Source organism: Ixodes scapularis, unplaced genomic scaffold (genome assembly GCF_016920785.2).
Source record: "Ixodes scapularis isolate PalLabHiFi unplaced genomic scaffold, ASM1692078v2 PGA_scaffold5__190_contigs__length_132052651, whole genome shotgun sequence".
Taxonomy (NCBI): Eukaryota; Metazoa; Arthropoda; class Arachnida; order Ixodida; family Ixodidae; genus Ixodes; species Ixodes scapularis.
In genome coordinates, this window is record NW_024609880.1 from 102,811,501 (window position 1) to 102,827,874 (window position 16,374).

Below are 16,374 nucleotides of genomic sequence, written 5' to 3' on the forward strand. Positions count from 1 at the left end.
TACTCATATGTTACCCGGTTTCCACTTCAACCGATGTACCAGTTAAAAGTTTTGTTCACGATTAAAGCATTAACTGATTAATTGGAAAGTTAATTAAAGAATCGCCCCCTACCTGCCGGACGTTCCCATCTTGCCAAAGAATACAGCTAATTTTTCTAATGTCTCGTTCTAGCATACGTTATTTTCACCTGTTATGCTGACAGTGATTTTTGACATATAACTCTTCACTAGCATGATTACATCTTTCATGGTAAATTGGTTGAAATAGTTTTCATATGTATACTTTAGAGCTCACCAAGAGCGACATTTTTTGGGTGGTGAAGCGGAGTCACTGCAGTGCATCGTGCGAAAAGAGGACATAAACATTACGTGTAATGCTATTTATTATTTAGATTGCATTGAGATGGAGTGCCCATGGTGATGTAATTTGCTCGCATAACTCGCGCTCTGGTTATATCACTGGCAACTTTTAGCTTAAGCTTTAACTCTTTAGCTTTTACTAGAGTAAAGTTTTTTTCTTGTGTCTTGGCATCCAGAATAATTTAGCTGTCTGGTATTTCATGAATTCCATGGAATTGTGGTATAAGCTCAAACTTGGAGCTTCCATATTGAACACAATCATTCACTTTCACGTTCGAGAATCAGGTCATTTTTTTATAAAACGCAAAGGAAGCGGCTACATTGAATGTTATACCCACATAGGTGAACTGCTACAAGCATGAGTTGCATATGGGACAAGGGCAATGCAAGAAACGATTTTTTTCCATATTGTCTTGCATGAAAGCGATCAGTTTTTCTCTCGTTTTAACTAGATAGCGTTAAAAAGCTCGTGTCGCAGAAAAGCCGGCGTCCGTGGCGTGACGGGAAAATCCTGATTGGTTGATAGGGTTATGACGTCGCAGCCACATGACCTGGCCCGGGAATTTCAAACAAGCCCCAACGCTCACGTGAGACGTGGCGTCACGCGTGGAATAGAAGTGATTAAAACATGACATGGGCAGCGAATTCAAGGTCGCCGCATGTCTCAAATGATTTCGTTTTGTAAAGTAGTTCATTTGCCTTAAAGAAAAACTTCCAGAATTTTAGGCGAGATCTCAGCCCACGACCCTTCGGTTGCGAGCCAGACATGCGACTGACTAGGCCGCGCAAGGCACAATTGCACGGCAAATGAGAAGGAGATGCGAACGGATCCCGATAACGCAATCGCGTTCCACCCTTAAAGGGAAACTGAAGCGGTTTTGTATTTGAGGAATCACACCTAAATTGTTTTCATTTGACCATCAAGATCTCGATAATGAAATTTAGTTTTTAATTTGGTGCATGAAGGCCGCAGAAAATTTTTTAAGTACCGCTGAAGGCCTGCCTTCCCGGAGCGTGACGTCACAAAATGAGTTTTCTGAATCTCCGCTCTCGTGCATCTTCAACGTCTATCAGACTCTGCATACGTATTCTTGTAATTTTGTTAAATGAGGCAAAAAAAAAAAAAAAAGTCACGACTGGTGCCAGTGCGGGGAAATATGCCTGGCAAGCTTGCAATTGCATGCGCGGCCCTCCACCGACACGGGCTTGAGGGCCGAAAGCTTATCTTATGACGTCACAACTGGTCGGATTTTTTTTTGTGGCTTCTCGATTTTAGTTTATTTTTGGGGAAAACTAACATGATGTTCAGATTCACGAGATAAAACTACGCTAGTATGAACCTCTATCTCGTTTTTTTTTTGAAGAAGTGCTTCAGCTTCCCTTTAAAGGCGGAAGCTTAAGCGTCCTCCAAGTTTTTATTTAATGTTTTACCCTAAACCGTGAAAATTTGACTGAAATTTTTCTGGTCATGGAAACAATCTCAGGGACCCACTGTTTCGAGGCCCAATCAGCTTATTTTGCATGCATGACAATGGCTCTCTAGTAGTGTCACATAGTGATAAAAATACACATTCTGCTGCATCTGATCTGGTTTAGTGAGACGTTGATGTCTGATGCCGATCTCAATTTTTGTTGTGTTGGGCTTGGGTCAGTTTAGGTGCCCCGATCCGCTCGTTTGTTCCGGTTAGATTCGTAGAACAGGCAGCAGAGTTAGTATGTTTGGCTCAAAGCCCAAACCTGTGCTGTTGTTAAGGCATCTGACCTCAAGGAAGAGATTACAGTGCACGACACTTAGCATTCCTTGGTGTTAAGAACTTGAATAAACACAATTCCAGAACTCACGAAACAGATAGCACTAGATTAATGCTTGACCCCAAGCTTAGGCCGATTAGTTGTTTTAAAGACGTCCGACTTTTAGGAAAATGGAGAGAACATGTGGTTTTTACGTTTTGAAATATTTAGGACGACGCGAGCATATTACAAAACAAGTAGAACACTGTTTGTGTCTGTGATATTTTGTAATTTTCTCTGCCCTTTTATTACAAACATATTTTTAACATCATGAAACGAATAACGTGCGGTTGATGCCAAGTACGAGACACGCCGTCATGACGCCTTCTTGTTGTAGGTGCGGACTGTCAGTAATCTTTGTCGTAGACTACATCGACGACTGAAAAGCTTGTGAGAAGTCTCTCAATTGTAATTTGTGTTTGTATGGTGTGCGTCTGGTTTCTCCGATGTAGATGAGAAATTTAGGCAGTCCACTACGACTGCTAGCCTGGATTTTTATTGTGCATCAGTCAGTATCGATACATAAACATAATCCGGTGCAATGCTAATTTAGATCGAAACGGGCAGAAATGGGGGATCGGTGGCCAGTGTGTTAGATGTGTTTCAATTTCTAGAAAAAATAATCTGCTAATTTTTTTCTAACAACTTGCTCTATCCCCCTCAATGTCAAATCCGGTCTTACGGATACTGTTCACTATCTCATAGGTAAACTTCCCTTTTCTCCACGGTGCCACTTGCGGTGCCACTTTACTGTCTTACGTTATTGGCATGGCGTCTTTTAAAGCCTTATGGCCTGTACTGGCACTTGAGTAACCTTGCCATCTGTATCGCAGTGTGCAAGCTCGAAGAACAAGAAGAGCAGGAGAGCGTGTGGTACATGCCGCGCGAGGGCTCTGTGGGTCAAGTACTTTGGGTGCTGTTCTGGCCCGTGCGGTTCTTGTTGCACTTCACGGTGCCCGACTGCCGCAAGGAATCTCTCCGGCGCTGGTATTCACTCACCTTCATCCTGTCTGTCGTCTGGATCGGGGGTGTCTCCTACCTGACAGTATGGATGGTCACCATAATCGGTTACACCATTGGCATACCGGATTCCGTTGCTGGAATCACGGTGCTGGCTGCCGGAACCAGTGTCCCTGAAGTCTTCTCCAGCGTGATTGTTGCCAGAAACGGTGAGGTTCACCGCACCCATCACTGGCCGTCTCCACCAATGCTTTGAACCCACTTTAGATGGTCTCCCAAAATCGGTTTATGATCGCGTCGTACTGAAATTTACTCGGCTAGGTGGCGTAAGTTTAGAGTGAAAATATAAACAAATTAACTGAATTCAATCAAAAGAGAACATAGCACATTTAAATTGGCGGCTGTGGAATTAGAAACCAAAATGAGCTACCATATCACATATTTGATTTTTTCTTTCCTCCAGGCCTTGGCAACATGGCCATTTGCAACTTGCTGGGCAGCAACATCTTCGACGTTCTTTTTTGCCTCGGGGTACCCTGGTTCTTGAAGGCCGTGTTCGCCTCGAGGTCTCACGAGGTGTTCATCAACAGCGCCGCCATGACCTACACAAGTGTGACGCTCTTGTCGACAGTGGTCTTGCTCTTCGGCACGTTCGTCATCACTCGCTGGAAGCTCAACTACAAAGTGGGATTTGCTTGTCTCATCATGTACATTATCTTCATCACACTCGCTTGTATGTACGAACTGAACGTCTTCGGGGACTTCAACCCCCCCACCTGTGCTTAACCGGTTCTGTCGCTTGTATTTGCACCACGAGGCCTGCACGTAAGCCTGCAACCACCACCTTCTTTATAGCAGCAAGGCCTTGGTGTTGGTTTTTGTTACCTCAGCTATCGCACGATAGCGCGGTGCATAGATTGGGCAGGAGTGCCGCGTCGGTCTTCGTCTGGGGTTTGTGTCTTCAATGATTGAACCCGAGTTCCGACCGAATGCTGGCGCGGCGCTCCTATCCAATCGCATGTTGCGTAAAATTTCATCACTGCGGCCTTTTTATGTAGGAAGTGCTCCTTGAACTGAGTTATGCCGATTGAACTCGGCCGTCCAGGAGCTATTTGTGCACTTGAAAGTTCAGTATGTTGGTACATTGGTCAATCGCCGAAAGAGAACGTATGTTGTTATTTGGGGAGCACGAAGCAGGGGTCGGGGAGGGATAGGATGACGCTCTCAATATATGGCCCCTTCATTTATTCACCATCTCTGTACCGATCCGAGGGAGACTGCTAGAACAAGCCCGAAATTTTCAAGGAATGCCCGATTTTCCTGAGAATGAACCTGACGTACCAAAAATGTGTGATAGTTTTTTTTTTAAAATAAAGTTAACGCTTCGTGAATATTTTTTAAAGCACATTTTTCAAAACTATTTGCTTTGCCAATTCGAGCGACTATGCGTCATGACGTTATCAGGTCACAATATTTCTGAATTTGTTGTCTATGCTTTTTAGTTACAACAGGCATTCTGTCCAGGCTCCAAACAAAAAGAAACACAAAAGAATATTTTGTAAAAAGTCTTTCACCGTAGGAATGATGGCGCCGTGAGATTCCATCCCTGAAACAAGTCCCACGATGAAGAGTTGAAGAATGTATATAATTGTTTCGTGAATACCGGGGCAAATGTAGAAATATGTCCGAAGATTGTTTAATCCTTTAATTATGTATTATATTAAAGAAAAGGGAAATTGCAGCTTGTACGAGTTTTAAAAAGCGATCCACATTTCTCACGGTGGTATGTAAATAGGTTGTTCAGTGCTTTTTTATTGGTTTTATATCTTTGCTCCTAACCAAAATGTTAATTTGCGATTTGTGCTTTGTGTCTGTGTGTGGGTATTCAGTGTACGAGCTCGATTATTAGTTTTGATCTCCAGTTAATACTTTCACGGGGCTTAGCATAGCCTGTGTGGAACATAGTGTTGCGGCTATTTACCGTAATCTCAATACCGTGTCCCAATATGCCCAATAATGTTAACCCTCCCACACTTTACGCTGCACGTGCATGAACTAAAGCCGGCCATTGGAATCTCGAGAAAAATTACTTTACCCCTAAAAGTTTTCTAATTTGGTTAGTGTTTTAGTGTTTTATTCTTTTAAATATTTTCAAGTTCAATTATTCGTTCTATTTTGTATCAGGCTTAAAAAATGCTCTTCTTGCTGCAGCCTTCAACTCTGCAAACTTTTGAAGGAAGCTGTATGCTTTATGCGAGACAAAAATTGAGTTTTATTATCTAAATCGAAGTCTATGCTTGAAGATTTGTTTTATTACTGAAATGTGCAGAATAAAGTTACTAAAGTTTCCGGAGTCCTAGATTTTATTTCTTTCAAACATGGTGGAGTTACTATTTATTTTTCTTTATAGCTGTTAGTTTTCTCGAAGATGGTGTTCCTGTAGATAGACCAAAACTGCTTTAATGACTGCTCTGATCATTAAAGCATTACAAAACTGGGAACACGCAAGTTCAATCACGAGAGGGGATATAAAAGACTTGAAGCATTCGTCTCGAATGAGAGCAAAATGAAAGAAGATTCTCTATTTTTTTTATAAACTAAATAATGACAGAAATTGAATATTGCTAAAATATATTAAGAACCTGTCGCGTTCTCATCGCGGCAATTAAACATGCACACAGGTCATATCGTCTCGGTTAATTGTTTTTAAACTTATCGAATTTTCGTTTTACAGTTATGGGCTGAAAACAGCCGTTCTATTTCCTCGTGTTGACGTTCTCAATTAATGGAAGATCGTGGCCTGTAATGGTACCCTGTCTTAGCAATTTATTTTGTAAAATTTAGAAAAATTAAACCAGCCCACATGGTTGACGAAATATCGCCGCTGCTAAGTTAAACTGATACCTCGCACAAAGTGAGGGAAAACACAGTAACTTGATGTTGTCAGCAGGTATTCAAGAAACTATAGACTAGCATCCGTTTCAGTTACCTTAGCCATTTACCAAATGTTTAAAGACTTGGAGTGCTTCTTCACGAACATATACACTAGGATGTCAAAAATAAATAAATAAATAAATAAATAAATATTGCTTATTCGAAAAGAACCAACGTATGTGTAAAAAAAATCAGGAATTTTTTAAAAAGTTTTCTTAGGTTTTAAATACGATAGGGGTGGCACTCCGCAAAACAGCTGATCCGGCACTTCGCCGAGGCTAATGTAAAGTGTCATTCTCAGTTACGTCGTATATCAATGCGATACCAAATATTGGAGGTTTTTGAGTAAACCTGAATTGAGAAAAATCTTACCTGAGAGTGCTTGAAAGGGTTATTGTTTTGTGAATATATAAACGAACACGGAATTATAGCTGTTACCGACACTCAGCACTCTGCGTCAGCGCGAGTAGTGAACCTGCAGCACTGTGCAAGATGTTTTTTTTTTCCAATATGTGCATTGCCTTGCAGGCTAATACCGACAGCTTACAAAAAACAAACAATAAAAAAATGTTATTAGTATCGATTTCATCTATGGCGCTTTTGTCGCTATAAGTACGTTTATTTTTAATCATGCCGTTCATTTATCTTCGCAGTGTTTGATTTCGCGGTTTACATCCCACTGATTTGAGTATTTGAGGCTGCATCACACTTTCAATTTTACGTATTTAAACGAGCTGTGCAACGATTTTAACTCTGAAAGAATTGGCATCTTCTACTTTTGACATTGTTTATCTTTCACGAATGTTGGGAGTCCGCCGCGTAATTGCCAGGCAAAAATTAGATTATTTCCCGACCTGCAGCCGCGAGCGGCGGTCATGAGAACCACGCGGAGTTGACGTCAATGGGGGACTTGTAGAAATATAACAAGTTGTGAAAATAACTGCTCGAGAATAGGTAATTTTTCTATAAAAAGTCCAGACGCATCTACGAGCTGATGGGACCTATCAGACAGCGTCAAAAACGCACAGTCATGGTGTGTCATGCTTTAGCACGTGTTCTATCATCGCTGAATGAAGCGAATCATAAACATAAAAGGCCTAGTGATTTGTGCTTCGGGCGCTGTTTGGTTGGTCCCACTGCCTTGTAATGCCGGCTCCGCCTGGACGTGAGCTGGAACGAAATATGGGTGTGTACAAACACTGCTTCAATAAAAAGCGTAGCGGCATCCATAGCTCCAACACTGCAAAGGAAGAGAGGGCGTTGTGGAGACCTGGCTGCCCTCCCCCACGTCGACCCTTCGGGCCCCAAATCCCGGCAGAAGCTGAACGCGCCATGCCTCCGAGATGCGTCATGCCTCGGGAGAGAAGCAATGGCCTCGCGTACCAGAACATTCGGCTAAACCGCTCCCCTAGACAAGTGACGTCACGCGATTGGCTTTTCGAAGCAAAGGAGCCATGGCTTAATAAGGGGACCCAGGACAAAGGGGGCCTCCCTCGGGCGGCGGCTCTCGAACGGCGGACAGGATAGAAGCATGCAGCGGTGACAGGAGACGAAGACGCTGGCGCGGGAATCGGCGGGAAGACGGACGATGGCGCGGGGAAAGTGCGGCAGAGACATTGAGCTGCGGACTGGACCGACGAACCGGACAGCGACCCCGGACGACGACGTCCCCATGACGCGGTGTGGACGACTACCGGTGGGACTTGGAACAGCTGCATGGCAGCGGACTTTGCCCCGGCCTCGTTGATGACCGTTCCCCTATCCCGAAACCCCCCAGGCAATAAGTGAGTGAATAAGCCCTTTTGCCGAGAGCGAAGTATTGTAGTGTCATGTTCATCCGGGTACAGGGTCTGGGGGAATCGGAGTTACAAGGCCCGCAGTGTGTGGTAGGCTGTCCTAGTAAATAATAAGGTCACGAATAACGCCGGGCTATTCAATAGACCGATCTCACCGGCCAGTTTGACTACGACACCGCTGTCGCAATGCATCAAGGGAACTTTAGTCTTTCTGCACGTGCGACAACCTCGCAGAAGCTCTGCGCGTGAGGAGCACGAGACAGCACGAGCCCTCTCGTGCACTGCCGTTTGCCTCCTGTGAACTAAAGCTATGGTGGCGTCACGCATGGGCCGAACGCTCGGTGAGATCGGTCTATTGAAACCGCTATACTCTTCTTCAGATTAAGGCAGGCTTAGGGAATCGTTTTTGCACGTCCGATGCGGTACGATGGGCCCTTTGGTACAAACTGAGCATGCGCTACCGCAGGAGGCTCGCACACGCTCAGTTCATACCGGAGGGCCCATCGTACCATATCGGATATGCAAACACGGTTCCCTAAAACTTTCTAATGGCTCCATCGGATCGGCTCTGTCGGACTGTAGCGTCGTCTGCTGTTCGATTTAGAGTGAAACGGAGAATAGCCTGACAACCCTTATTCCGAGCAGGTCGACAATAAGGAAGCACGCCCACTGGTTAATATAATTTTTTTAAGAGTATATATTTTTTTGTGAATGCTCGTAAATTTTATGAAGTGTTTTTATGCTTATCAATCTGCCATATAATTAAAAGCCACAAAAAACAAACTAAGGACAAAAGCGTGGAATGTGTCGTGTAGAAGGAGCTAGAGATCAGATCCGGCCAGAAGTTTAGGCCCGGCTGACCCGATCCGGCCCGGTAAAGCCTGAGCCCGAACCCGGCATCTAGCCCGAGTGGGCTTTCGAAACGTAAGCCCCGAGCCCGACCCGACCAAAAACAAATTTGGCCCGAATCCGGCCCGAGCCAGACTGCTCTTTTCGCCATGTATTCAACACGAACGTGGCCCGAATCACGCTGAACCAGACCCGAACCCGGCCCCCACTGTGTTTTCTTCTAGTTTTACCTTTGTTTTACGTGACACCGTTCATATTGAATGGGAATTTTCAATCTCGGAAGTAAAACACATTTGTGTGAAAGGTATGCACAGCCGTTTTATTTACTCAGGCTGTTTCTTGAACGATGATGCGGACGACAAGAATCCGGCTTGATTTAAATAAAAAACAAACAAAAATATTTTTTGCACCCCCGTTAATATACTTAAATAAATTTTATTTAAATATACCGCTCTTTGCCGAGTACCAACGTGTCGACTGAATATCGGAAAAGAAACGGCAGGTGACCGCATCCCGAGACTTCTGAATTTATTAATTTCCCACAATATTGATATATTAGATAAACGAAGTTTAAATTAATTACATACTCATGTATAGCTTTGACATAATGTACTAATATTAAGTTCTCTATATATTTGTATGCTACAGCTAATGCTTTCGGTTAAGTTGTTAATTCAGAAATTTCTCCTCATGTTGTATGTATTTGTATTTATGTAAATATAGCACTGGTGTATTTATATTCGACTGAAAATTAACAAAATGATCTTGGTTGGATATGCTCGCTGTATAACTGAAAACCTTTTTTTGAATGTTCCCTTTAACTGCTGTAAAATTCCACTGGGGCCGAGAGCTCGTCAAGCCGTTCATCCCTACTTTTGTTTTCTTTGCCCCATCATTACCTGTAACGGGGAACTAAAATAAATTATTATTTTCGACCAAAGGACATTTTTTAAATTAATCTTATGTTTATATTCGAGACAAGAACAGGTAAACAAGCACTAAGTTTAGCGCACAGGGTAATATATTTTACCTTTTCTTCCAACTTTCCTTCGTAGTCTCGGGATTTTAACATCATGATCAACATACACCAGCTCGCCTGCACCTTGACAATTTTTTCATTAAGTTAAGGAACCTGGAGCTGTTTTTACACCCCCTGCTGCGCAACGAAAAATCAAATGACAAATATTGTTAAATCGCTTCAAAAGACGCGAAAACAGTGAAGCAGATGAAAGATGTTACAGAACTTTAGTAGTAGTAGTTTTGAAATACAACTGAGCCTTATTCAACTCCCTATTAAAAATTGAGAAGCAAGTATTAAAAGTTATGAGGTACATGATTCTTTACGAATTAGCGTGAAGGAACAAGATGTAATTTACACACTCCGGAGATAACGTCGCCGAATGCTGCTGAAGCACAACTCCAGCAGAGCTGAACGTTTAATCTCTACTTGCGCTTGTCGCTGGAATACACAGGATTCTCTGCGTGGTTTGGCTGAACGAGGAATATTGTTCTGCGTGAAATTTACACCACTCCAGAAGGTCTCCAACGTCCACAGAACTCTTGTCAGTGTCCAAGTAACGTTCAACCTCGGTGTTGCAAGGGCGAGGATTCTTGGCTTGTCGCCGTTCTTGGAAGCCGGTGCATTTTTCTGTTTTCTGCTGTTTTTGCGCGGGGCTCATCCTGTTCGTCTGAATCACAAAGAATCTTCATACGAAAAAAGAAAATCAAGTTTATTGCCACATTAAATGATGAGCAAGGCTTCTTGGATCCTACAAATGCCTTCGCAGGGGCCGCGGTCTCCCATTTGAGAACCACAGACCTAGACGGTTGTCATAGTTCAGAGAGCTTTGAATAGAACCTATATAATGACTTGCGGCACAATATGCAGATCGGCGTTTTTTTTTTGTTAAAACAAACGTTCTGCTACTTTCTTTTTTTTGGAGGGGCGGGGGGGTGGGGGGGGGGGGGGTTTGAAGTGACAATAAGTAATAACCCCAATTCTGAATTATTCGGCGAGGTCGGGCCGTCGGGTCCCGATGGCCCCAACTGGGATCGAACCGAGCCCGACGCAGTTCGGGATAAATCGGCCCGAACCCGACCCGAACACTAACCGTGCTCTCATATATTGGCGCGAACCCGACCCGACTGTCGGGTCGAGCACGGTCGTTCGGGCTAGCCCGAGCCTGCGCAGATCTCCAGAACGAGCATTCAGAATACATTAGACATCATATCGGATATTCAGTTCTTTTTAAATCTATCAATACTGTGAGGCTCACGGGCCGATAAAGATTTGTAAGTCTATATGAGATGTAGTAGTCACTGGAACAAGCTGTCTAAATACATTTGGAATACAAGTTAATTTGGACTATATATGGCGTTCTTAACGGAGATTCCTACAACTCCGGAAAGTAAGTGTCGAGAAAAGAAGGCTTATGGATGAACAGCATTTAGGGATCAGGTTAGCTTAGAAAATTGGAACACGTCTATACTGGTCTGACAGTTTTTCTCTTGTGAATGTTAACACATAGGTTATTACCCAAAAATATTATTACGTCTTACAAAAAAAAAAAGAATAACGAAAGGGGAAAAATGTTTTTACACGCCGACGATATTGGCTTCAGGAATCTTTTGTATCACATGATTCTGAAGGTTTCCAGCTGAATGTAGAGGGAAAACGAGGGTTTGCCGCCAAAGCTGTCGCCTCGGCATTACAAAACTGTTGCCCCCATAGGGTCGGCCGCAACTTTCAAAAACAGCTCTGTAGGCTTCAATACTCGGGTTACGCAAGCACACTCCAAATACCGGTATGCGAGAGCCTCTGCAAGCAAGTGCGGCCAAAACAGGAAAACAATGTACAACCAACGATAAAGAAGCCCCACTTCCCCCCAAACCTCTTGTGTTGATGCCATACATCCAAGGGATAACGCATCGCCTAAAAAAGATCGCCAGCCAACAAGGCGTACAGGTCGTATGCTCAGTCCCCAACAAGGCATATGCCATATGGGTAAGGTGAATTGTACGAATGACCAAAACCAGACGTCCACCTGTGGCATCGCGCACCGAACACCGTACGCCCCGTGGGAGAAAGGAGTTGTGTACAGTATTCCGTTGTCATTTGGCAAATGCTACATTGGACAAACTGGGGGGTGTATTAACGACCGCACCAGGGAGCATGCAGCTTCCGTTTGCGCACTGATGTCAGCTGGCCATCTTCCGGCGCATTGTCGAGTATGCCAATGTGCTCCTGATTTAGAAAACATTACCATCGTTGGAAAACACAAAAATCATCTTGCAAGGGAAATCCTGGAATCTCTGGCAATTGAGGCACATGGGGATGACTGGGTGAGTGCCGCCTCCATTACGCTAAATCCGAAAGAAAAACTGTATCTTCTGGGAGCGCCCCAAGTGAGAAACCAAGTGAGGAACATGTAAACGCTATCCACCAAGTATCATACCGAAGAAGAAGAAGTTACCCCTGGGAACTCAATAGTATAATTCATGAGAGTAGATGAAAAAGAAGAATTCCAGTAAAGAGTATAATTCATGAGGGTTGATGAAAAAGAAGAATTCCAGTAAAGAGTATAATTCATGAGGGTAGATGAAAAAGAAAAACAAGAATTTCAGTAAATGGTTGATAGTCCAGCAGTGTGTGTCTTTTTTTCTCCACTCCTTGGTTTTTCCCTCTGCGTTTAGCTGGAAACCTTCAGAATCATGTCATACCAACCAGCTAAGCTCCAGGCAGTTTTGTATCACGCGAGAACTGGCAAAGAGGCGATCATATCGCTGCTATGACGACCTAAAACTCAATTATCTGTTAGCTTCGCTTACTTTTATGAAGGTCTGTTTAGTGCAGCACATGGCAATGGAATTTATCGATTCCTAACTGACAAAAAGGGGTGATAAATCGCGCCGGCACAGAATTAACCTTGACCGATGTTCAAGGGCGGTACTCGGACGTGCCTTATTGCTAGAAGTGCAGGAAGCTAATTTTCATTAGCGCACAGCACCTGTATTTCGCTATCTCTAACTGCAAGTGCCGCCACCATGTATCTGGACTATCGTGAGGACTTCTCGTACAGCCTGGAGAAATTACTGCGGTGAGGTAGCGAATACCAGTCGGTAGAGTTACGCGGACCTCGTCTTTGGCCAAAATGAACCACGGAGTCGTTTTGGGAGAAAAATGAACTTAAAAAAATCAGCAATAAAACATTCACGAAAACTGAAGATGAAAGGGTGTTGCGAAGCTGCAGCCACCGATACATCAGGCGTGGTATTTTTTTTTTGTTTTCAACGTGGTTTGTTGCTTACAAAGAATAAACCAAGACAACTGTTTTTTTTCTGCATACATACCTGTATTTCTAGTTCACCTTTGTTGTAACAAGTCATCGTAACTAGCCTGCTAGAAGGAGTCGAGAGGTCTTCATTTTGTATCCTCTGAATGTTTTATTTCCCAATCACGTGGAACTCAAACAGCCTTTTAATATACTTTACACAATAATAAATGATGGAATAGACGCTTGATTTTAGTATACTGCAATAATTCTAATGCAATTAAAACAGTGCGGCTTAATACAGCGCCCTGTAGTTGGGTCAATGTATTTAAACAAAAACATCGTCACATGTTATTAGATAAACAATTAACCTTTCATTATGTCTCAGTACGTTCAATACTATTTTCCGAATAGTTTAACGGTGCAGTCACATGCTTGCAAATGCAGTGTTAAAATAGGAGGCGTTAAAGCTCCGTGGCTATATTAATATTTGGGCTAAAAATAAAACACATTCGATATTCGAAATGACCGCTGAGAGATAGTAGCTTCATTGCAGATTATTTAACGCTCATCTAGCGTCCAAAAAAGAAAAGGAAACAAGCGAGAAAACAAGTGTGGTTTTCAGAAGACATTTGAGTGATCGTGCCTATTATAGTCTGTCCTTTAGACCGACTGGCGAGATAACACACAATACATTATTGTTTTAGCACTTTCTATTGTATTTAGTCTGTTTATCGCTGCTGGACCCACTGTTCTTCATGATTACTAGCCCATCAGAAGTCAGCTTGCATTTACATTTGAAATAGGTGGACGGTGATTCGCAACAGCGCTGAAGCGGAACAAATTGGCAGTGACTTTCATCTTGAAAGTTAGTAGAACGGGCTAAAAAGTGATTGCTTAACTAATAAAAAAAAATAACACTGAACATTTATTTTGGGGATTGAAGACTAACATACTGTTTCTGATTGCTATCACCCCTTTTAACAACATAGCTATTAACTAGGAAGAGATTCGGCATGTGGTAGCTTTAGTATGAGAGGCAGGGCATATGCCGTAACCGGTGTATATAGAAGTCGTACGGCTGGTTCAGATATAGATCTTCGGGCTGCGGACCGAGAAGTTTTGGGTTCAGTTCCTAGTGAGGGAAGGTTTACTTCTTAATAAGTGCTCGTGTGCATTGTTTTTCTAAAATTGCCATGGTAACCAGACCGGTTCTGCCGACATGCCCTGCCATAGGTACACACGCAGACGGACGGAAAGGCGGAACAATACTTGGGGGTAGATGGTCTTTTGCTTCGTTTTCGTTTCTGTGGCGTATTATGTTAAAAATTAAGTACATCAAACTAGCCCAAATAACCAGTTTATTTTAGATTATCCAGTTATAAAACATTATGTGCTTCGATATAGCATTGTCGTACATAATTGATGCGGCTTTTCTTGCTCCATTTGGAAAGTGTGCGGAACAGGAAGCTTTAATAAGTATATCGGAGTAAATGAATTTTTGGGGACACTCCGTAGAAAATTCGTCCAAGTCACATGAAAAAAGTTTGAAAATTTCCAGAAGAATTGCTGAATGACTTTTATTTGTTTGTTTTGCCGCGCCTGTTTCTTTTAAAAGACTCTCGAAATTTCGCACTAGTTTGTTTCGTTTTGCCGCAAATATGTGAACCAGAGGCCACGTGATTTGATATGATAATTTTTCAGAATTCATTAACTGGTGAAAGCATTTACTACGTTTTGTGACGTATACTGTTTTTTAAAAATAAATACATGGCGTATTTTGCTCCAGTATTCGCATTGCGTACGTTCCGGCGCTCGGATTGTTCACAGGTTTATACGTTCTAGTTTCTGAGGTTAACAGCTTTTGAAAATGCTTCAATCGCGGCTACGATCTTTACTTATCGATAGCAAACTGACCCTTGACTAACAAACAATCCTTGGTCAGTTATTGGCCCGTTCTGTCTCCGGGAGTGTGACAAAGATCGACAGGACAACAGCGATAACAAGTTGTTATCTCCTCTGCGCTTTACAAAGTTATCCCCTACTTACAAAATTTGTAATAATTTCGAATTGTTTTTTTTAACTCCAGACATGATAGTTGTTTCGCCTCAGTTGATTTCATTCTTCCAGGATTTACTCGCAAACCATTCTTCGCTAGCAATCTTTGTTACTCCTTAGCATATCCTGGGCAAAATATAAGTTTCTAAAGGGACATACTTTGAAAGAAGCTATTTATTGCAGATTATATCGTTTTTCACCAGAACATAATACTTGAAGTAGGGGCCCCCTTAAAACAGCCATCTTCAAAACTACTCTCAAAACAGACACTCCATTCTTCTTCAAGCTACACCCTAAAATGTCCGGGTGTTCATTTTCCTGCAGAACATGGAAAGTGCCAATCACGGCCAACAGTCGAAGGATCCCTATGAATCTCGAAGCTCAGAATACGATTATAGAAAGATGCGATGTGCGAAAGGAAAATGGGCAAGTGAAACGTTATACTCACTGTCCCTGTACGCATTAGATTGTTTTTTTTTGTTAGTTTAGTCGCATTCTCACATTTGTCATTTACCGGGATGTATTGTTCGTCATGATTCGTTGTCTCCTGTTCTGCAGGATACTGAACTCGCACATCTTTTCTTAGAATGTACTGGTTCATTTTCAAGATGTTTGAAAGACTGTTTTGTGACCATAGCACAATAGAAAGTAGTCCCTAAACCCATGGACAAAAAAAAGTATACTTCAAAGGGTGTCCGTGCCTAGACTAAGACGTTAGAAGGCGACCCCCAAGAATATTCGGTCTCGGACCTCCTGAGGTATACCTTCGCCGCGATGTTTTAGTTACTGGAGGGCTTCACTCTTTCGATGGAAGACATAATGACGGAACCAAGCCAAAGATTGGGCTCAGTCGCGTTTCAGTACGAGTGCACTTATGATCGCGCGAGTTGAGCCTAGAATCAATAGTTTTCTGCAGTGTAACAGAACTGCAAGGGGATATGGAGCTTAGTACTTCAGTTGCTAGGATAGAGTCACTTGGCGTGGAAATGCTAAGGACAGCATCGCTCCAGGAAAGACTCTGCTCATTCTGCCACAAAGGTGGGGCCATGATGAAATACTGTTTGTTCAGCATACTTGCACCGCACATTATTGTGCCTCGTAATGAACATGTCAAAGATATTTATAATGAAACACTGTAACCAGCAGGAGAAATAAGAAATCCTATGATAAGGGTTGCAGGTTCTTCTGACTTAACAGACATTATTAGAATAAATAGATACGCTAATTCTCTAGAGGCAAGTTCAATGATCATTTCGAAAAATCTTCACCTGAATATTTGTGAATAGCCTGTGCTGCTTAAAACGTAATTGCAATCCCCCAATCTGTCTGTCACCCCCTCCCCTCTCCCGCCCTAA

At 42.8% G+C, this 16,374-nt stretch overlaps 1 protein-coding gene across 1 annotated transcript in view; it reads left to right on the forward strand.

Moving 5' to 3' along the window:
* Positions 1–5,464, forward strand: part of LOC115316211 (sodium/potassium/calcium exchanger 3) — a 29,293-nt gene extending 23,829 nt beyond the window's left edge. Inside the window, exons 8-9 of the mRNA XM_029975559.4 lie at positions 2,985–3,320; positions 3,575–5,464. Coding sequence (XP_029831419.3) covers positions 2,985–3,320; positions 3,575–3,897 — 659 coding nt within the window. The 3' untranslated portion in view covers positions 3,898–5,464. The remainder of the gene's footprint in view (positions 1–2,984; positions 3,321–3,574) is intronic.
* The last annotated feature ends 10,910 nt before the right edge of the window (positions 5,465–16,374 follow it).